The sequence below is a fragment of the Mycteria americana genome, chromosome 2 (assembly GCF_035582795.1).
Source record: "Mycteria americana isolate JAX WOST 10 ecotype Jacksonville Zoo and Gardens chromosome 2, USCA_MyAme_1.0, whole genome shotgun sequence".
Lineage (NCBI taxonomy): Eukaryota > Metazoa > Chordata > Aves > Ciconiiformes > Ciconiidae > Mycteria > Mycteria americana.
Window position 1 is genome coordinate 19179760 of NC_134366.1, and position 23641 is coordinate 19203400.

General features: G+C 41.6%; 1 protein-coding gene across 1 annotated transcript in view; it reads right to left on the reverse strand.

Annotated features, from left to right (window-relative positions):
• Nucleotides 1-566: 566 nt before the first annotated feature.
• The window catches only part of GAD2 (glutamate decarboxylase 2), a 39135-nt gene continuing 16060 nt past the window's right edge, over nt 567-23641 (reverse strand). The window contains exons 8-16 of the mRNA XM_075495514.1: nt 17465-17544; nt 14023-14077; nt 12473-12589; nt 11289-11353; nt 7074-7152; nt 5214-5363; nt 3302-3409; nt 1453-1542; nt 567-740 (exon numbers count right to left, since the gene is read on the reverse strand). Of these exons, the coding sequence (XP_075351629.1) occupies nt 567-740; nt 1453-1542; nt 3302-3409; nt 5214-5363; nt 7074-7152; nt 11289-11353; nt 12473-12589; nt 14023-14077; nt 17465-17544 (918 nt within the window). The remainder of the gene's footprint in view (nt 741-1452; nt 1543-3301; nt 3410-5213; nt 5364-7073; nt 7153-11288; nt 11354-12472; nt 12590-14022; nt 14078-17464; nt 17545-23641) is intronic.

The following is a 23641-nucleotide window of genomic DNA, read 5'->3' on the forward strand; positions in this document are numbered from 1 at the left end:
GTTTTATAACCCATATAAAATAAAAATATATAGTTTACAAAATAGGATTTTTTTAATATATATATATCTCCTTTTGTAAAACTATACCTATTTAAATACATTTGAAATGTTGCTATAGGTAAATTAGAAATTCTGTTCTAATACTACGAAAAAGGCAAAATACTTTCACTTTTAAACATACAGCTTGTGTACGCTGCTTCTCACTGCCCCCTCCCACTTCCCTCAATTTGATTTTTTCATAATTTTGGGCAAATCTGGCGTCAGTCTGATTGCTGTTCATTTAAAGTAGTCGCTGTGTTAAAATCGGGGATAAAATTTTAAGTATCTTCTGTTCTTCCTTATTTGTTTCAATGCAGCTTTTTGTGCAGCTAATTATTAAGGAGGTATTCTAAACTCAGGAAAGGACTTTAAAGGAGCCATGTTTCTTGATTTTAAACTGTACTCTACTCCAATGCCACAATATAGAAATAGATTTACTTTGGAACAAACTACAAATACATTCGCACAGTTTGTGACAACTTAATTGTCTACTTAGAGGTCCAGGAACAGACTTTCACGCCCGATTATTATAAATCTTGTCCCAGGCGTTCTATTTCATCAATCAGGAAATCAATGTCCTGGTGAGTTGCTGCGGGGTTTGAGATGACCATCCGGAAGAAGTTCACTTTGTCTCCCAGGGGCTGATAGCTCACCATGGTTGTTCCATACTCCATCATCCTGGCTTTTATCACTGGTGCCACCTGCAACGTAACAAAAAGCAGGGGACGATGATGATGATGATGATCATTACCGTTATTACAATAATTATTATTTTAATTATTTTCATGATTACCATCATAACTATTATTATTATAACAAAACACAGAGAATGTTTTCTTCTTTTAAAAAAGATGAAGAGCTACAAGAAGCAGTTAAAAGGAAATTACATCCAATACTGATAAAAAAGTTAACCTCCATTAAGGAATAAATGGCTCACTGAAAAGACATTGGGTTTATCCTGTTTCTTTGTCCTGCTCTTAAAATCACCGGGGACTTTTTCCCCTCCTACTTCCTCAATATTGCTGACAGCCACACAGCAGCTGTTTTTTGTAGCGCTCAAAACATACTGTTACAATCATTTTCCATCTTCTTTTCGTATACCAGAGTGCCATGGTATTATCAAGCTATTGTTGCACTTGCTGGGTTTGGCAATTGCAGGCTACCGTAATTTCAGTAAATATACACTGAGTTCAAAGAAGTACTCTAGAGACCAGGCAAACCCTGGGAATTCCAAACTTGGAGACCAGAGTAAGGCGGTGCCAGCCTAACCTGCAGTAAAATGACCACGGAGGTGTCATTTGCTGGAATATCATGAGGTGACCTTGCCCTGTGCCCTGGGAGACCATTTCGAGGGTTGCCTGCCTGCAAGGATTTCACTGTTTACTACATGATGTCCTGGAGGACGCTGCTTACCTTCATCAGGCGGCTCATTCTTTCTTCGTTGTCTTCCATACTGCGCAAGCTGGGAGGTATATACCAGAAGCAGACGTTTGTGTGCTGAGGCTAAACACAGAATAATGGTTTACACTGTAAGAAATGCTCATAATATCTCAGTCGCAATTAAGTTCATGCCTTTCCCTTGTCTCATACATCATATTGTGACAGCAGTCAATGGTTTTCATTATTGTGGTCCACTAAGAGTCATCATCATTATTAATGCAGAAAAGATAATTTTAGGCAATTTATTCCCAGGGTGTCAGATACAGAAACACATCATCCAGCTGTGCAAATATATTTATCCCCTACTGAGAGGCATCTAAATTTTGCAGGTGCTGTCCCCTCCAGAGGCTGAAGGGATCGTGAGGCTAAGGAAGGAGTCTATTACAGATAATTTAGAGGTGAGGACCGTGTCATTTACTTTTATTACATGACAGAATAATCTAAAATCTGGTTCTCTAAACAGGAGTCACAGGTGGTGTATAAGACAGTCTAAGGTTTTCTTACCTTTAATGAAATTTATTACTTCTCAGTTTGATTCAGCTAGCTGCTATATTAATACACATGCACCACAGCATCTTAGCTAGTTTAACTTATATGGGAGCACCAAGTAGAAAGGCATAAAGTAAGAGCCAGTTGACGTTTTGTGTATTTTTGCAATCTCCCAACAGTTGCCTGCCTTGCTACGTTCCTCTTTGCTGGATGCTAAATGTGTGAGTTACAGCAGCTCCTGCTGCTGCCGGTTCCTTTACTCATGATCAGACCCAGCGGACCGAATTCAGTGGTGATGTGCGAGGTGCAGGAAATAGATCACACAGTGGCATGTGGGTATGAGCCTGTGATCTCTGAAGAAACATGGTGACGCTTATCCTTGTGCTGCAGAGCACTTAGGCATGCCCTAAGCGATCACTACCAGGGAGCAATGTTCTGAGAGACAAAACCTTCCAGGGCAAGTACGGAGAGCAAAAGCCATCGCAAGTAGGAGGAAAAAAGCTAAAATGAAATCTTTTTTTTCTCTTTTACAGGCAAAACACCAGTTAACTTTGTAACAGAGGTCTCTACCAGGCCTGTCCCCAGCTATCACAGCTGGAGAGGGTTGCCCACAAGGAGCTGGCCAAACGCGGGACAGTCCGGTACAGTTCAGAGGCACAGCCACACAACCCAGGCTGCACTACCTTGCCCTGGGCACTGTGCTCCAGCCGAGCACCTGGCACCCAGCGGTCCTGCCTCAGCTGGACTCCCTCAACAGAAACAACATGCCTAGAGATACTTGCACCCCACATGGTGGTGTCACCTCTGCCACATGAGCCAGCTGGGCTCCCGAGCAACACCAGCCCCTGCCCCACTGTACTGCACCCATCGCAGCAGGGACTGCAGTGCAGACGGCCTCCTCGGGTCACCCCAGGTCCCCTGTGACTACCCACCTGAGGATGCTGATAGAAGTGCTTTGCACAACCGTCGTTTCAGAGTGGTGTGGGGCACTGCAACCCCTGACTTGTAACAGACCCTGCTATTAGGAAACCACAACTTGTTTCTATTACTTAAGAGCTGGTTCTAACTGCGTGTGTGCTGGGCTAGCCTGATATGCCAGTGTTTAGCTTCAGTGGGGTGAAACTGTGCAAACTGAAATCTTACGCACAGCTCCCTCATCTCCCTTGTCCCTGGATCCTATGATGAAGAGAGATACTGGCACAACAACAGGTTTTGTTACGAGGGGCACTGCTTTCTGTCACGTGCTGTTTGGTTTCACCTGTTGGTAGCATCCCAATAGGTGACTAAGGCAAGTGCTGTTGACCAACTGGGAAAAAGAAGTTGCAATACCTACCTTTCCATCAAACACCATTTCATATCCTTCTCTGTTCTTTATTTTATTGTATAGGTATTCTGCAAGTTCCAAGCACTTATCAATTTGTGCTTCAAATCCTGTGGTTCCCTTTAGAGACAGAGGGAGAAAAAAAGTTACGTGACTATCTGTTCTGTGAACCGAACAGCGAAAGGACCATGCAGCACTTGCCAAAGCACCAGCACAAGTCACCTCTCAGAATTCTCTGTGGGACAGATTAAGGATCTGATTCTACGAGAAGAAGGACACTTATGCTAAGCAGAGCTCATCTGTCTCTAGCTCTTGCCACTGACTCCCCTACAGCCACCTCTGCAAAATAAAAAAGCATTGGGTACTAGCTCAGTTCTCAGCAAAATATTGCTGACACCTCTGATGAAGGGTGTCCTGGTTGGTAGATTTTGCAGAAAGGCTGAGCACGGTTTTGGACAGCCTGGGCTGGCACAGAGGAGGGTCTCTAGAAGGTGTTGAGTTCCAGACATGGGGAGTCGCCTGCTATCTTCACAACAGGGCATTTTAATCTTCCAGAGGTGATGTGCTGGGGGCTCTTCCAAGAATAATTTTTCTTTTTTAGTTAAACACAGAATGGGCAGATATGCTTTTAGAGCCCAGCCTGATGCCTGTGAAAATGCACATTTTGTTTAGATACTGCTCTGCCTCTGTAGTGTTTTTCTCTCTCCTTTTCTAATTGACACCATATAAACTCAGAAGCTATGTTGTTAAGAGCTGCAGCAAATCCTGCTTTTTCTTCTCTGGCAGAAGTCATAATCCTCTCTCTGTGACATCGTAATTGTTCCTGCAATCACCAGCTGTGATGCCACAGACAAAGGATCCAGCTTTATGAGGGAGGAAGGGGAATAAACAGCTGGAATAGATAAACCGTTTAAGAAACACACATCTTATTTTGTAATGTTAATATTACAAGGGGAGTGTGAGAAGAGAAAAAGCAGTACAAGGCATATTGGAAAAATGGGGTTTAGAAGAAGAAAAGTCTCTGACTAATGGATGCATGTCCCTGCTAAATCTGTTCTGGCAGTGCAGAACTGACTTAAAAGCCCCTGTCATTATCCCTCCATGTAGAGAGATTTCAAAACAGGGTAGAGCTAGCCCAGCCCTGGGAGAATGGCTGGGAGTTAAAGAGAGACATGTGGCTAAAATTGCCTGCCGCTCTGGAGACCCCAGTTAGCACAACAGCTATTGCGACCACAGAAACTTGCATCCTCCTTTACAGACTCCCACACCTCCAGCTACATTTGATGTCTGTCTCAGAATTGTTTTCAGAGTTTTAATGAAGCACATGAGGATCTTTAAGGCTTTCTGGAAATGAAAACAGTGATGTCATCTCCTCTGAACAAACCTGAGGCAACTTGACATATTAGATTGCATAAATACATGGAAGAACTTATTTAGCAGCATTCTACAAATACAGATGAATTAATTATTAAGAGCTGGTGTTTGCAGATTTCCCAGAGAACAGATTTTTATGAGTTTTCCTCTACTCTTCAAAAGATGACTTCGTATCTACTGTATGCAATGAAACTAAGCATTCCAGTCTTGATCTGCCATGTTTAATTTCTCTATGTCATTAAAACATCTTCTTATTTCCAGAAATCTTCGTAACAACATTCTTAGGTATATGATTTATGCTGTTAGACTCCTACAGTTACACAAAGCAAATGCTACGCAAAGCCATGGAGTTCAAGTTTCAAAATCATGTGTGCTGCTTTGAAGCTAAATTGTTAAAAGTATAAAAACCCAGAAAATAATAATGTTCTTTCTTTCATGTTATATATGGGAAATTCAGGTCAGATATTCTCTAAAATGATGATTACAGAAAAAACCCTGTATCTGGTGTGCATTATTTTAATGCAAACAAATATATTGCAAGCAGTCCTACCTTCGCCCTCCACATCAGCCATAGCTTGAAGACGTCAACATGCCGTCCACATTGCAAAGCCTTGTCTCCCGTGTCGTAAGACAGGTCGTAGTGCTTGTCTTGTTGAAAGAGGTAGGAAGCATGCATTTGATTGCAACTCTGCATCAATCCCTTATAGAAATAAAGACACAAAAAAGTGATGTTGGCACAGATGTGACTACCGTTTTGAGGGTTGCTTTGGGCGAAAAATTACAAACACTCAAATTCAGTGGAATATGTGTCCAAGTGCAAAAGGAAGATCACAAAAAAAGGACAGAACCAGACTTAGTTGCTCAGTGGACTAAGTTTTTCATATCCTGTTCAGTGCCCAGGACACCTTGGTACCTCACCCAGCAATGTGTAATCCACTCCCAGAGCCAAGGCATTTTTTTTAAAAAAGCTGGACATTGTGCTTCCTAGCATCATTATGCATAAGTTCATTTCTCGCTTTTTATTCCTTGTTCTGGTTCCTTTTTCGTCCTTTCCTTGGAAGGCTTTTTTCTGGTTGAGTCAGATCAAGCCAATTTGATGACTAATCTAAATAATGTCACACCACTCTTCTAATTGCTTTGGTCTCTAAAATTCTGATTTTCACTGTTTTCTTTCTTTGTAGGCACAGTTCTTTTCTGCAAAACCCTCAGCTGCAGATTGGATGCTTAAGTGGTATAGAAAGCTTTGAACAGACAGAAGACCATATGGCCTTTAAACAGCCAGCTAGAGCTATTTCTGGGTTGCAAGACACCATTTTGAGAAGCAGCTTTGTGGGAGGGCCAGAAGCCAACAAGGTGAAGAAACCTGGCTCATGAAAGCACGAGGTTTCCTTTTTAGCTTTTTAAGTGAAATGCAGAGTCATGTTCTGGCTCTAGTTAAGTCCTCAACCAAGTTTAAGGTATACCTTAGGGCTGTTGCCTAAAACTGCAGTTTCCAGTCCAAGAAGAACCAAAACTTGGCTGTTTATCATCCAGTCTAATCCTTATGTGTAACTCAAAACTGAGATAGTAAAATGAGAGTGAAAAAAAATTGGCTTTCTCTTAATCTGAGCCACCTGTTCTCACTAAAGGTCAAGGATGGTACTGACTTCAACCAGGCAGGCTTTGTCTTGGGGAACTGACCCAGAGGGCAAATAAAAGCCAGCTTCTCTCTTCCTAAGTACAATCACTTTGTATACAATCTGTTGTACAGCTGTTAGCAAAACAGCAACCAGCTTTTTGATAGCTGGTCTTGTAAGTGGTGGTTGTATAGCAGCTGTCCCAGTAACTGATGTTATATGAAAATTACAGGCTTGAAGGGTAATTCAAATTCTAGCACTAAATGAAATGTCTACTTTTTATTCCAAGTGAACGTAGTCTTCCCTTTTTATTTCCATGTGCCCCAAAGTGGATATATGGATCAGAGCTGGGCTGAAATACCTATCATAAAAGTCTACAAAGTGTAATGATGCCAAGATTCTGGACCAAATGACATGCTGCATGTATACCATACCATTCATCCTATGGTATGGGACTAGAGTTTGCCTACAGCTACATTTTATGCTACACAGAGACCAGTGGGGTTACACAGCTATGCACCCACAACTTAACTATGGACATTTTGAATGGAAAGCCACAAAACTCTGTAGAGACATTGCCATTAATTGGATCTATCATTTCTGCTAGACAGCTGCTTTAATTCCTTTTGCAGTAACAGCCTGAGCACGTAACTAGAGGTCTACTTCTCAGTTTCTTTTATAATCCTCATCATATTAGCAAATACTAGCTATGACACAGTTATGAAGAAAACATACAGTATTTTCAGAAGCAAAATGTTGGAAAAGATCACAGAAGTGAGCATATTGGGACATACCTCTTCTCTTACTAGCAGGGCTGAACACTGCAGCGGGACGCCCATCATCTTGTGAGGGTTCCAGGTCACCGAATTGGCCCTGGGACAGCAAACCACATGAAACTCAGATGTTGTACTATGGTGTTGAAACCATGGAGGCATTTAGTAATAATAATAAGAATAATGAACATGTAGTAATGTGCACATTTTTTTTTTCTGAGCAAGCAAAGCTGAAAATAATCATGGCAGATATTAGGAAAGTAATGCCTTCATAAAGGACCTAATCCACTCCAGTTGGTTTTTGGATGACAATTCTGGCAACTTACCACAGGGTAATTGCTCTATCCACTAAACTTAATCAGTATTAAACTTTCCGGGGAGTCATCTACACTTCATAAACATAGGGCAAACTTCCTAAAAACACCCACCTGACTGACGAACTTTCTAAAGTCACACAGCTGATTAAAGAGGCAGATAGGAAGCTGGCAAGCTAGCATATTCCTTCCCACTGATTCCAGTTTCAGTAAGATTTTAGTAAGTAGTTCACATACATAGACTTTTTTGAAAATTCCTTTAAATAATTCTGGGTACCTCCAAGTCTCTGAGTAACTTGGAAAACCTGGCCCAAAGTAATTTTTCGCATTGCTTTGCTGATGGTAAATTTTCATAGCTCCTTAATTTTAGCTTGACTATGATAATTCACACGACTGAAGGACTGGGTCCAAAACTACCATAGTAATAAACATAGGACTGATCCACCCTTCCACAAAAGAGCCTGATCCTGCCTCCCTTCAGGACATATTCACTGCAAAAATAACTGTCAGCCCAGATCTTGTGAACAAACAGGGTCCTGTCACAACACAGCTTAGAGAAGAGACATTTGGGACTGTGGCAAGGGCTGAATGGAAGATTGTCCAGTTGTTTATTATTTTAATTTTGTGTTACGCTTGACTGGCTATTTGTTAATTACTATTATTACATACGATGATTAGCTGATAGATGTATACATTTGCGTCCTATTTGGCAGGCTGTCAAGGGTGCATAGTGCACAGGATTTCATGTAGTGCACAGGAAATCATGCAGCGATTTGAGTTTTGATGGTATAAATCAGTCAGCTGGGGCATGTAAAAACTTAAAGGACCCAGGACACACTTGGAGGTAACATTTATGTGAACAGAGGTGAGCATGTTGGAATCTGGCAGGATTTTCCTTTGTAGGATCTGGAGACAAGCGCCATAGGTTTATGCATGTCCTTATCATTTCCTGCCAAATTGCTTTCACTCCTTCAAAGCAAGCAACTCCAAAATTCACATGGACACCGGGCAGCACTTCTGTGCTTTCTTCTTTGCTATTTAAATGGGACTGCACAAGTGTCTGATACAAAATCTGTAGGGAACAGTCTTCCACAGGCAACATCTGGCCACTTGGCTTGGCTTTTCAAGTATTTGGCAGCTTTTAATCAGCTCAGAGTCAGTCATCTGATTGCAACACCAAAGCTAATGATTCTGAACATGCATTCGGGTCTATGAATTTCCTTTGATATGATACTTTTTAATTTTTATCTGTGCCTACGCAGAATCAGGCAGAAATTCTTTAAAAGACTTCTAGGTAATACTAGTAGTATGGGTTTTCTCAAGCAAAAGGATTATTTACTGACAACAGTCAGATGTTAATTATCCACCTAAAACATTTAATTTACCCTAAGGTCATTTATTTCCCTAACTACTTCCCAATTGCACACAGAAAAAAATCAATTATGTAAAATAAAAATCCATCATTTTTCATTTGTTATCCATTATTCTGGGCTTCAGCCATCAGTATGTGCTTGAAGAAGTTGCTGGCTGAGACAAACAGTGAAGGAAAAAAGCTACACAGATCCACAGATGTTTTTTTAAAGCATCTCATGTTCGCCCCAATAACTGAGCACCAAGCACCTATGGGATTTTTTGGCTGTGGGTCACAGACAGAAAAAAAAAGCGGAAAAGTTTTCCTTTAGAGATTTCAAATGGATGACAGGAGAGATTCAAGCCTGGCAGAATTTGGTCTTCAGCCATCATTAAAAACAGACTGAGGTGCACTCACTGACCAGCCACAGCCTCGGGGAGGATGCCCAGACCCTGTTTGGGAGCGCTCGTTCAGCTGCAAACATGCTTTTCTCACGTAGCTGTCACCCTCTGCCCGAGTCTCTGGGAGAGGGACACCAGACCGAAACTCCTGACAGTGGCCAGACTGATCTGCTCCAGACACCAGGCGAAATGCTTCCTTCAGGGTGCCTTGGAGCAGCTTGAGATCTGAGACCATGTGGGGCTGGAGGGCACTGTAACGGGATGGTCCTGCAACTCCTCCTGCCTTTGACAGGAGTATTTTTGCTGGACTGTCTGCTACCAGAAGGATGGGAGTACTCAGAGCACAGAGCGCTCCATTCAACGCTCCCTCCTTGTCCCTTTCTCCCCTATCAAACATGAGTAACAGCTCCAATTCTCTGCTATCCAGACTGTGACGACTGGGTTGTACTCCAGTATCTACCATGAAACAGGAATGTCCATAAAAGTTGGGTCTCGTAAGTCCCCTCTCTAAAGGTACCCACATTTGAAATCTGGGCAAACTGAAAGGTCCATCAAGTAGAGGAACAGCACTGGAAATGACAGATTTAATTAATTCATTGCCAAACATATGGAGAGGTTGCTTATCAAAGCACCAGATAAAATCCAGTGGAGATCTGGATCTAAAGCATATTACAGAATCACAGAATCACAGAATCATATAGGTTGGAAAAGACCTTTAAGATCATCGAGTCCAACCATAAACCTAACACTGCCAAAACCACCACTACACCATGTCCCTAAGCACCTCATCCAAACGTCCTTTAAATACCTCCAGGGACGGCGACTCAACCACTTCCCTGGGCAGCCTGTTCCAATGCTTGATAACCCTCTCGGTGAAGAAAAGTTTCCTAATATCCAGTCTAAAAATATTATTTGGAAAATTTGCTAATATAGATTCAACTTGAACTTCTCATTCCAGCAGAATTTGGATAGCAATTTTTTTCATACTCTGTCCTCACAGGCAACTGGGTAGATTTTTCTAACTTGCTAGATATTTGGGTGTATATCCTTTTAATGCACAATATCTAACTTTGGAGCGCTGGAGCCAGTCTTAACTTAACTGAATCGAGTTCATAGAACCATTGGCTGCTTTCCACATTTTGCCTGTGAGATGTATGAGAAAGGAACTGAATCATCAAGGTATCCTCCTAATCTTTAGGAACAGGATGAGGAAGTTGTTTGTAATTTTAATTGGCCCGGAACAGCAATTCGATGTAGAGATTAAAAAGGCGGAACAGAGTAATAATTTGCTCTTGAACAGCATGAGCTTCAGAAAATACACAAATGTGAGAGTGACTCCATCTAGCCCACTATACTGTCTCTAGCAAGTGGCCTAAATACGGAACAGGGCAAGCATATACGACCTTCCTTCAAATATTCTCTGAGCCCCCAGTCATTTGTGGCTCACAGAAGTCCCCAATTATTTTTATTTGTCTTCCCTCGAACGCAGGTAAATCTTAACAATCTATGGCAAGGAGTTCCACAGCTTAACTAAAAGTTTCTGAATAAGCAGCTGTTTGTAAGTTTAAGTTCAGTCTTTCCAGACTCTGAACTGGACTAGCATCACTTACGTTCATCTGTGTGTACGCGCGATGTTCATGAGCTCATGACTACAACTGTGTATACCCAGGCACAGATTTACTGCAAAGTTGTCATTAACACAGCCTGGAGGGGGATGGTCTCTCCAGACGTGACAGAGCAGTGGTCAGTGACTGCCAGGACACCCGTCCAAACTGCAGCTGCATCCACCTTTTATACTTCGACTTCAGCATGCAAGACCTCCAAGATTCATTTCTTAGAGGAATGCAATTGCTAATTCATGTTGCCCACTGAATCAGTGGATGCTGCAGGAACCATTCTGGAGCTGCAAATGCATGCTGGAAGGAATGAAAACGCAAACAAGAAACGTCTGCTGTTTGTACTACAAAACAAAGTGCCACACTACTGTAGCACTGAACAAAGGCACTCAGCAATGCTACTTCAACGGGAAGAACAGTTTGCATAATTCCTTCATACTGTATCTTGCAGATAACATTGATTTTTATTTTTATTTATAGACGTTGCTATGGTAATCACAAGCGTGTTAAAATGTATTTAATAAATGTGTTAAATTAATGTTAATAAATCATACCTTTCAACACCATTTAACTTCCATTTGTGTTTTCTTGACATCAGGAGCCCACCACCCCATGCTCCCTAGAAGGCAAGACACATTATCTTAATGAGAAGAGAACTCTGTTTCTCTGTGATGACATCTGTGCGTTCACATCAGTTTGGGGCCCTTTCTTTCTTCTTGCTGATGTGGCGTGTTCCAAAATGACCAGGCAGATGGGGCCTGAGGCATTAGCTGTACTAACGATTTTCTTCCAGTACCTTGGAAGCGGTGGTTTATAGCCCATAATCTGAGCGCCAACCCTTATCGTCTGCTAACCCCTCCCTCGCCACCTCCTCTGACACTGCCACATTGGGCTGCCTCACACTAATTAATGACTTGTGGAGCTGCTCCTGGGTAAGCAGCCTTTTCTCTTTTAGTGCCTAAGTGATGATAACAAACCGGACTGGGATCTCAGCTGCTCTGGTGAGTTTCCATCGTATTTCAGATCACTACTGCTTGCCTCCTACTCATTTGCTTTCGCTCACAGAGATCTGGGACAAGCAGGCGTTTCATGGGACGGAGAAGTAGTTTAAGGTACACAGGAATTCTTCCTTTGAATTGGAGCGATTTTGGCTGACACAGTAATCCAAAAGTGAGATACCCAGCCCTGTGGAAATTCAATTGCCAAGCCTCTTTGGAGAAAGGATCTGCAAAAATGACACAAAAGCCATTCTAGGGCTGAAAGATGATCCTTCAGAAAGATTTATTGGCAAAAGCCCAGATAAAGCTAAGTAGCCAATCTGATAAATTTCTCTAGCATTTGTATTAACCTGTTCAGCAATTTGCGGTACTTTATTCCAGACAAATGTAGCCTTTTCCTTATGTATTTATTTTGCGGCTGCTGCAGAAGCTGAGCAAGTGCTCAGTATCGTTCTTACATATTTCTTGTACTAATGGTGTTTAGAGATAAAACTGAAGGCCAAAAGCACTCAAACTAGGTCATCTTAAGTGTTCCAGTTGCCAAAAGTACCACACAGTGACAGCTCCTAAAATGTCCCCCGACCTGAGCCTTTCAGAGGAGTGGCAAGTCAGCGCTTGGGTGTAGTCTTAATTACAGGAACCAAATACAACTGGTTTTGTACGAGATGACACTGTCCAATATGAATAAATGAATGCTAATACACCTTGTAATCCAGCCCCCCCCATAAGATGATACTTACATCCACGTGCATCCAGATTTTGTATTTCTTGCAGATGTCTGCAATAGCTATGAGAGGATCAAACGCCCCGTACACTGTTGTCCCAGCTGTGGCACTCACCAGAAAAGGAACAAATCCCTGCAAGAAAGCACAGAGGTGTTTGGCAAGGCCAGGTGCTGCAGCCTCCTCAGCCTGCAGCAGCCCCCACTCCGCTTGTGCAGCAGCCCTGCCTCCATAGTGAGCCTACAAGTGTCTCCTAGAGGACAGCCCTGCTGCATTACACTGGTTTTCTCTTAGTTCAGATGCTAGTGATATTATAGTTTCTACCTTAAGGTGGCAGCAAACTTCCAAACCAGCATCCTCCATTTATTAGGATGCATGAGACAGGTAAGGGCTCAGAAGAACGATTCTGCTCCATGCCACCTGCCTGAAACAAAAAGGTCTGCTCTGCATGATGTTGCGTAAAACAAACCTCACCCAGGCACCACAGCGCAAGAAGTATCTCTGGTGGACTGTGCCCTGGGCTGTATTACAATCATCCCACTGAGTGCCCGAACGTGTGGTGGCCCCGTCCTGTCAGTGGGAGCATCTTGTCTGGGGGTGTCTCCTGGGGGCAATGCACAGGGGAGGTGCGGGGCTCACCTCCAGCCCCATCCCTCCTGCAGAGCGGGGAGACAGCAATCTCCGCGGAGGCCAGGGACCATCTCTTGGCTTCCCTCTGCTAAATGCTGTGCCTCACAGAGGAAGACTCGCTGCCCGTCACATGCCATAATTTATACGAGTGTTTCATTTTAAATTCATTTGTAGTTCTGTTGATTTCATAAGCAGTACTCAGAGCAACAAAGGTAAAGAGTGGCTACACTTTTTGCGGAGCTGGTGTTTAAACTATCAAAAAGATCTAAACTTCCCTCTGCAAAGTGAAATACACGGTCAGTAAGTTTTGGTGGTACTCTATTGCCATGTTGCCTTTCATTTTTATCTACTACATGGCTTTTCTTAGACCAAATAAGCTTTTAATGAAGATTTGTGTTATTAATGAGCTTTGAATGCTATGTTTCTAATGATTATTTACATAAATGTTGTTGAAGGCACAGGGCTAAGTTCACTGCATGCTTTAATCTGTTGTTTTAATTCTAGCTTCTATTAATGAACACATACAAAAGTAGTGTGTTTTTAAGGATGTGTGGATTTTAGTTTGTCTTCCATTGTTTTGATGACTATGAGGAATACTTTCAACACATTAAAACACATACAAATTACCCAAATGATTACTCTGTTTTTGCCAATATTCAGCTGAGGAACTGGATCATAGGCCGATAATATAAAAAAGGAGCATGTTATGCAGAGGAACACATAAAAAAAGCCAAATACCTCATGGAGATTATAAAGTAGCTCTAAACCTATTTTCTCAGCAGCTCTTGCCTCACTAATTGCCAGGCTACATTTATGAGAAATAAATCAAAAGTTAATGGGCAAGCCTATGTTTTTTTACCAAGGAAAGCAAAACAACTAGCTCTATAATCCTTGGGGTTTTTTTTCTTTTTTGGAAGCAGAAAAGCTAGTAAACTTACTTTTTGTTTGGCTTCAAGAATTCTTCTTTCAAGGTCTGATGGGATCATTTTCCCTCTGGAGCAAGAGAGTTATATTAGAAATTTGATCGTGAAATCAGCTCTTGCTGTTACTCCTTCACTTAATAGGAAACCCAAATAATGAACAAAGTGACTTTTCTGCCCAAGGCTTATGCAGCATTGAAGAGCACAAAAGATTCTGACCATTAGTCTGAGTTTTTACCCTAATTATTTTGTCAACCAGTTTGCATCAATATGGTGGTGGTAACGGAGGGAAGTTATCTCGTGGCCACCCTCATTAAAGACTGATGCTGCTCCATGGAGCCTCCTGCTCCTGTCTGACATTACAGCCCTGGCAATATGCTGCAGGCTCCCAGGGAAAGGCTCAGCCCAGGGTCCCAAGAAGCTCGCTGGGTGCCAAACCCCACGGTCCCCTTTCAGCAGGCACAAAAAATGCCAGCTGAGCTGCATGGCCTTGAGCAGCGCGACTCAGCTCTGGTGTAAGCAGTCGTTTCCATGTTTCCATCCGAGGGACGAACTCCTTTCAGGGCGACTGTTCCACAGTTTGGTGCATTACATGTTCGCATTTACTTGAAGCAGGATATGAGAAGAAGCTACCAGTCTAGACTCATTCAATGCACTGTCAGGCCCATTGTATTGACTGTATACTGTATTTGCAACATATTTAGTATGAACCATTGACATGAGATTCAGACTCAGCAGTGTAAGGCTTGAAGGCTAATTTATGAAATCCTGTAAATGAATTAGGCGCAAGGTAAAACAGTGCTGATATTGAATATTGAGGTTAAGCTTTTTGTTTGCTTTAGCCACAAGCAAGACTAGCGAAGAAGAGAATATGCATAACAGCAATACAAACATGGCAGCTCCCCACATTACAGGAATAAACTCTTCGCTGGATTTAAGTGTTGTCCATTTAGATTTTTATGTGTATATGTACTTTGAAGGACGTTTTCAGTGTTTGGTATAGTTGGACACATTTTTTTTCTATCACTAAAGCACTATAAAAAAACCCCTTTACTAAAGCTCAAAATAGCAGTTTTAGGGAAACAAATAAAACCATGAGTTTTAGTTTTACATAAAAAAAAACCCTGAAGTGTTTTCATGACATTTGGATGGATGTAAATTCAAAAAAAATTACTAATTTCTTGTAATAAGATACTGCTAGGTTTTGTAAGTTTTCATCCTTACACAGCTCACAATAAGTCAGTAATTATTTCAGTAGAAATGGGTTTGCACTGCTGAGTTTTTTGCAAAATCTGCCTAAAAATTAGCCCTGATTTTTCTCATAGAAGTTCAAGGTCTAAAGAGTATTCAAGTCATTGTGAGCTCCCCCCAGTCACATGACATGTTCAGAGAAAAGCAGCAGTTGTTTTATCTTCAAAAACTGTTTCTGGGATCATTAGAGGAATAAGAAAAAAAAAGGCATGCCAAAGGAAGGCAATGAGTTCCTCCTCCAAACATAGTTTAGATGTTGGTCTTTAATGGTTTCTAATTTATTGAGCTTGTGCATACAAACACACACAGAGCTGGGCAGAACCCTTCATTGCCAAAATTTGTTTACCAAGACAAGTGATTATCCAGCCCCTGGTCATGTTGAGTATGCCAAGCTTTACCAAGGAGCAAGCAGTATGTTGGCTACGGAAGAGGCAGACGAGACTCAGCAGCGAAAGGACACTGAAGATAGACTACGTGCTGGTGTCAAAATCTTCTCATATTACCCACATCTGTACACAGTCTTCATTGCTGCCACACCATACTAAAGTGTTTTGATCCCAAAACCTGCAGGTAATATGCTATTGCTACCAAGATGTCTGCATGGTAGTAAAAGAGGCCATGGAAATATATGATTGTTCAGTCTGGAGTATGAGCAAGAACATGATTTTCTGCATGTTCTCCTGGCTTCACATTCACCACACATTTACGTAGTCCCATGATACAGCAAAACAAGGCAAACTTGGTGGGTGTGGGTCAGGACGGGGAAGAGAAGAGCCACCAAGAAGTGTGCTTGGTCATGCTGGAAACATCAAAAAGACCTCGTGGTGCTCCTTCACCCTCCCACAGGTCCGCATCTTCACAGAGGGTCCTCTCCACTGCACAAGCCCACATCCTGTACAAACAGCCCGCTTTGTCCCAGTGGCATCTGCTGGGATTTGGTGAGACAAGCAGTAATCCCGCTGTTTACTTCAGGGTGGGCAGGCTATGCATTGTGGTCTTCACAGAAAAACATCACACTGAATTTGCACAAGAAGAAAAGGAAGACACGACTTCATTGATCCATGTCTGTGTTTAGTGAACAGAAACAATCGGAGGTTTATTTGGATGTGTGTTGGTTGTGCTGATGTTGTCATTAATTCCTCTTCAAGGTGTGCTCAGTCTTTTGTTAATAAAGAAATAATAAGCCCGTAAGTCAATATGCAGGCGCTGTGATTAGCACTGTAAATTGCTTAGTTGATGCTCTTCTTTTAATGTGGGAGCAGAGTATTTTGATAGCGGTAAAACCCTCCATTTATGCTAGAGCAATAATAATTCAATACCTTATAACAATGATATTTGGGACTCATAGTAAGAGCATATTCTATTGAAAAGATTCTCAGTAGAATCGATAAGGACTGTTCTATTAATTTTTGTCGCATAGAAAGCGTGCTTTCCCTAAAATTTAAAAATCTTCATCAGAACATGTTGATTTTGTTAACATTCCTTTGCTTTCTCAAAATGGGTTTTCATAGAGAATCAAAACCTTTTAGCTGGGTGAGTTAAACAAGAAGCCATCTACCACTGGTTTTGCATTGCTGATGGGACCTGTAGGTTAGGTGCCTGCTGTGCTACTCCTTTCCATGGGCCATCCCCCTCCTTGGCCTATGCTGCCCACAACGCTGCCAAGACCCTTCTCTCCACATCCCATCGCAGGGGTGTCCCCATCAGGGGCACTGGGGGAAATGTAGTCCAGCTAAGAAGGATGGCAAGAGCATGAAGTAATAGAATTACATTAGCAAATGCACCTCAATATTTACTGCTTTAAAAGGCCCACTTCAGTTCATTTTAATAGATCAAAATGTGAGTGTCTAAATGCTCCATTTTGACCAAAACAAGCTTCTTCCTCATTTCTTAGCAGAATGTGTAAAGAATGATTGTTAGTTGGACTTTTTGTTTCACTTCAGGATGAAAGAAAAAGAAACATCAGAAATCCCTGAGGAAAGGAACTTTTAAGATTTTCGATGAGCTCCAAAAACTGACTCGTAAAGAAGCTACTGACAGAGCCAGTTCCTCAAGCGGGATAAAGCACTGTAAGGCTGTTAAAGATGATAGCGCTATGATGAATTATACCAGCTGCTGACTGCATCCTATATGCTCTCCCTGAGCCGAACACCTGATGATCTTCTTCTATGTACCGATAAAAAGAGCTGTATTTGGCATCTTTACTTACCTTTCATCACATCTAATCAGAATCACACTGTCTGTACCAATACCCAAGGCCGCAGCTCCTTTCTTCACAGAAAAGTGACTCTGAAAAAATATATTTTTTATTATTTATTATTTTTATTATTATTTCTCATCCAGTTTAATATAAAACACTACAGTCTTGCAAGCCCTTTGGCAAGTAGTCCCACACAGGCAGTAATTCTATTCATAGACTTTTTGGAAACCAATCACTGTAATTTGAGGCTTCATATCAGGTCACTACAGTCAATTAGAGAAACAGCAATCACTCCAATCTGGATTTACTCCTGGAGTATTAAATACACAACTGTGGCTGATGATGGACCCAAATTCTGTCCTTGATGCATACCTGCAGCTTCTATTGCTCGTACAGATTCAGCTATGAACTTGATTCACTGAAACAAAAAATTCTCCCCTAGAGAATTCATTTAGTTCGTAGCATCCAGAGTGATGTATTTCTGCTATATAACTTCTGGCCAAATAATATACTGAGAGAAATTAAGATAGGAAGCCTAATTGTGATCTCATGCCAGTGAAAGCTAGTAATAACTCCCATTAATAAACAGAGCTACTGCAGGTTAAAATCAGAACTGGGCTATTAGAGAGACTATTAGTTAATTTGTAGGTACAGACTAAAAAGTAGAAGTTATATACTGGAGTGCAAGTCAGCCTAATTTTCTCTAGCTCATACAACTTAACTCCTGAGCCAGTCTTGGTTTATAATTCTAATTTAAATCCTAGTGATTATGATAATGAAATAGTTTTATATCAAATTATACCACCAAGAATCTGGTTTTTATTAACTCAAACACAGCTGTAATAATATTGTCCAAAGTGATTTTAACTACAGATTATTAAACTTTAAAAAAATGGAAATTCTTTGCATATACTACAGTACCATTAACTCAGGATGTAACACTATAAAAAGATCAAGGAGATAAAAATCTATCAGGGTTTTTTAGGTGTCTGAGATGTTAAAGAAGAAAGGAAGACATACAGTCTGCAGGAGCAGAGAAGCAGACCACAAAGCAGAGAAGTAATCACTATCGCTTTGTCAAGTGAGTATTTGGCTTCAACTGTAATGAGAGCAGTGGAGAGCTACAGGGGAAGAGATGGACACGACGGTTACACGCGTCTGCTTCACTTAAAGGCCATGAAGTCACTGGGATTTCACTGCATATTTAAGGGCTCCCTTCATAATGACCAGAAAATCAATTCTAAATCAACTTCACGAAAGAGAGAGGAAGAAGAGTAGAACTGCAACATGTACCTTCAATTTAGTAAGTAACCCTCCCCCCCCCCCGTGTTTTAAAAATCACTATAGGGGTAATTATCATCAACGGTCCTGACTACTGTGGTTAAGGTCGCATAAGAGTTTCCACTCCAACCCCCTTTTTTCATATGCCTGTATCTCACCGTTTTGGCTGAAATGCCTCAAGTTTTCATGATGCCCATAGAGTTTTTCAATGTTCAGACATTTTGAAGAAGTTCAGATTGTTCTTGAGCCATGATTCACTGATGATACATGGACAATTTGAAATTACTTCTTCAAGTGAATAATTATTTTTCACACTATGATAATTTTTTTTAATGCAGTGGGTTGGTATAGCTTTCCCCCATGGGGCACGGCTGCAGTATACCAACAATATGTACTGAACAGCCATTGATCACCCTGTCTAGACCTAAAATCAGTTTTTAAGTACAACAAACCATCCTAGTACAACCAACAAACCCTAGTACAACAAACCGTCCTAGCCCCTGAATTAAGCACATTCTGAAACGTAAACACATGCACGTCAGACTGACTTCTGCACAAGCTGATGATCAAATGAAATGCATACCCATGCGCTTAGATGAGCAACAAGGGATTTGTGCCTGTGCTTCAGTGTTTTGCTGAATTAGACTGGGTTCATTGCAGCTAGCCTAATCAGGCTTAAGTCATCATGCAGGCTCCCTCTGCAGTCTGGGGGGCAGACAGGCACCTCCAGGGAAGGATTCATCCAGCACGAGGGTTGCTGTTTTGGAGTGGGTGCTGAATGACATCAGGCGAGGAGATTTCTGCCCCCTCCCTGTGGACCAAGCCCTGTGATAGGTGCTGTCTGTGAGAGTGGCAAGTGTAGAGCAGCTGCAGGCACCAGTGCTCTGGAAACTGGTAGATATTTGATTTTAACACACTGTTATTGTCTAGCCTATTAAAACCACAGGTTAGTGATATGCTCAGATTAGATACGGAGTTTGCCCTGCTGTGTTTCTAGCCGGAGTCACAAAGTGACTCCAGAAGTATTTACACCTTGAACATCGTGGGCCTGCTCAGCATCACACTGATATTTTTCATGGCATGTTCTTTATTTCATGAAACCAAGTTTTTGAACAAACACATTGCCACGAGCTTCATCAGCTCCACTAAAATCAGTGGACTTTTCCCAAGTACAAATGCACTACAGATTAAGGCTTGCACTGGGACCAATCCTCAAATCTCTATACGTGGCAGATACTGAAGCCTGTTCCCAGCTTCGGGCGTCTCCCTGAGCCCCATGGCGCAGCAGTACAACTTTATGAGAGCAGGGAGCAGGAGAGGCCATGAGGAGGCTACCGGCATCAGGAGGCTTATAAAAAATGCCCAAGTTTAGGAAGATATCTTTGAACTTTGCAAAAATTGAAACAGGGCTAGAATATTGCCAGCATTATGTCAGTTCATTGATATGCTGTGAAGGTAGAATTGAATTTATATACTTAAAAAAAATTAATCTGTTTTTTATTCTTGCATTACACAAACTGATGTGCACATACTGGGTAGTGCAATACATAAACACAGGTAGAGATGTAGGAGTGAAGAATCACATATATATTTCACTAGGTTTTGAGTCAATGACATTACATTGATAAATTTTTCTCCTTATTCCATACTAGTTAAAATAGATTTACTACTGTAATTTGTTTTTCTAATAGAAAATATAACTATTCAAAATGCCTTAAAAAAGAAAATATGGATTTGAATCATTTACTATGAGGAAGAAAATTAAGCCCATGTGCTCAAAGGCATCCACTGGAATATGGCCAAGCTCAGCTGCCTCTTTGAGAAGTCTCATGGCACTGCTAAAACAGCATTGGGGAAAAAAATGAATGTAGTGCTGATAGCTCTGTTGCCTGAAGGCTTTTTACAGACTGAAGGGAATTCAGCGGTCAGGAACCAAAACAGCTTTAGGGATAAATTGGGAAGAAATACAGAAGTCTGTGCATAGAAGGGCAAATGCAATTACAATTTCTAAACAAACTGAATATGAAATTGCTCAATCTGTGTATATAGTCACAGATATATGACTACCGTTATGTTTTTGTGTCTCAGGGTAACATCAGAGGAATTACTCCAACTACCTAAGATGCTCTAAAAGAGCCAGGATGAAAGTGAAAATGAGAAAATATAGTTTTAAGAGCAAAGAAAACCTTGCTAATGATGATGAATAATAAAGTTTGTTTTAATATTCCTGGGATGGTGCTGAAAATTTGGTTGCCTGTGTAATATAAAGGTAAAAACAGAGAAATATAAAGGTCAAAGAGAAGAAAAGGCTTGCAGAAATAAGCCTGGTTAGACAGCACTACTGACTGATCCATCTGGGCTAACAGGGAAGAAGGACTTTAACTGTGACCCCTTTGGGAATACGGGGGCTACAGACTGCTTGGCCACGCAAGGAAGTGAGCTTGAACACCATCTTTCACAACACGGCCATGTAGGAGCTACGCAGATCTGAAGCCTTACGGTGGGAACCAGGGTCAGCAAGGGAGGACAGGGGCAGACTGCCTGATGCCCGTCCTGAAGGAAAGACCAGGCTGGGAGAAGCCGGCAGGACCAGAGTTTCACCACTGTCCTGTGCTTGCCAGAGACAGGAGGACAGGCAGGTGGGAGTGGGCTGTCGCTGCGGCTTTCGAGCTCCCTCCCTTCACGCAGTGCTGCACTGCAAAAGGGTGCATGGAAGACTACAAATACATCCCCAATAGAGAGGAACCTCGATTTGTCTCTGAAAAGAAATGTGGTTAAAATTCTATGGTGAAGGAGAAGGCATACAGTATTAGTCAAAATTAGTGACAAAAGCGTATTATCAGTCAGGAAAAAAAAAAGGTGGTCTTGAGCCAGGGGAATCTTCCCTTTGTCTAAAATTTCAAATGCTGTTAGGAATAAGTTTGTTTGCCTGACAGCCATTTTTTCATAGTTAGCTTTGTAAAGTAAAAACACATTGTAAATTTATTACAGGTGCAATAATGAATAGGCCTTTTCTAAAAAGGAAGAATTAGAATAATTAAAAATGTTACGATGCTGAAAAGTATGGCATTGTTATCTTAAATGAACAATGCTTCAATATACAGATGCTACTATTTTGATAGCTTGCTAAATTAATTGCTCATAATCTGGCATGGTTGAAGCTGTCAGGAAGAACCATCCTAATGCTGTGAGCCCCAGAGGTCACGGCTGGTTTTTCAGATTGCAGTTTCTCCCTGCTCACATAAATCCAGAGTGGCACAAGCTTTGTGGAGGGAGCTCATCAGGAGTGAGTTCCTGAATGCTGAGCAAACCGAGCCATCCAGCAGCCGAAACATCTCCAAGGTCTGCAGGTTTGGTCGCTGGCACCCCAGAGCTCTGCAGACCTGGACCCCCAGCCTCACCCCACCAGCCACGCACCAGCAAAGGCGGTGCACACGCTTTCCTCTCCGTCTCCCCTGGGCTTTAAACAATGTGGGATCCCTGGATGTGTAGGCTGGGCTACTTCTCTCTTAATTTTAATCGTCTAAAAATGTGTGTCTGGTCTAGGCTTGCTGTCCAGGCTCCCTCAATAGTGGGGAAGAAAACGCACCTCCAGAAGGCACCTCATCCCCAAGGCTTTGGCACCCATTTTAGACTAGGATGAGTTGTCTTCTGCAGATCTCGTTCTCTTTTTATTGGCTATAAAAAGTGCATAGACTAACTCAGATTAAATGTTTACATTTTAGGTGATTAAAGTGAAGTGACATGAAGCCTATCTTTAATGTCTCATTGTAAGCTATAGCTTTTCTTTCAATTATCTACAAAAAGAGTGTACTGTGTCCCATCACATTTTTAAATACACTGTAATGATATACATGTTTGCTATTGTCTCCTTTAGCTACTGCTATTCAATTTTTAAAGTTATTTGTTAATGTCAGGGAGAAATGAATATATTAATGTTTCTGCACATAATATTTCCATCTTTTGCAACTGTGAAATACAAAACTTCATACTGCTTTTCTAATCCAGCAAGATTCACAACTTGTTTTTTTTTTTGCAGTGTGGGCAGTTTTACAGCATTATCTGTGGAGAAGAAACGTTGCACTGAGTTCAGGAAGATCCTGTGGCAGTGAAAAGTCATGAGGTATCGACCAGATGAAGGACTAGACCCAAATGATTAATGTCTCCTTTGGGACAGGCTGCCCTAGAGCATTGCTTTTCTGGAAAATAGTTTTACTTTGATTTGAATGGAGTTACTTGAATTAAGTTGCTCCTCAAATAAGACCAACATTTTCACTGTTTCCCTCTGGCTTCAAATACCACCAAGCAATACTTTTCTAGTTATTATGCATTAGGTAATACAAAGAAAGAATGTGTGAATCCATGAGTTTGATTTTTAGTTTCCTTAGGTGGAAACGAAAACACTCCCTACTTACTCTGTATGCTTAGAAGTATAACTTACAGCTTCATAATTTATGCCACCAAATGGAAAACACGATCTCCAGGCTCCTCAAATCTTTCCCTGGAGGTCCCACCACATGGGTCACCCCTTGGACAGCTTCTTGCAGGTGCCACCAGTCCTAGAAATTGCCTCCTAAGTAGCCCGGCCAGAGGGCAACACTACATGCCACTAAGTAGCGTGCCAAGAGATCAGCTTGATCTCTTGGCCACACACAAAACCAAAATCTTCCATAGGCTGTGTGAAATAGAGGTCTGTTGAGCTGCCTGCTTTGAGACAGAAGTCACTTTTTAATTTCCTTCTGTCTCAGAGCCAAGAGCCTCCATTTCAGATTTCAGAAACTGTTCAGACAAAAACTTTGCCAAAGCCACTCTTCTCCCACAGCTACTGGTGTAGTTTGCTGTATTCCCCGCAAGTAATGGGGCTTGTCCGCGAGGGGAAATCGGCGTGCAAGAAGCTGAAGCGGT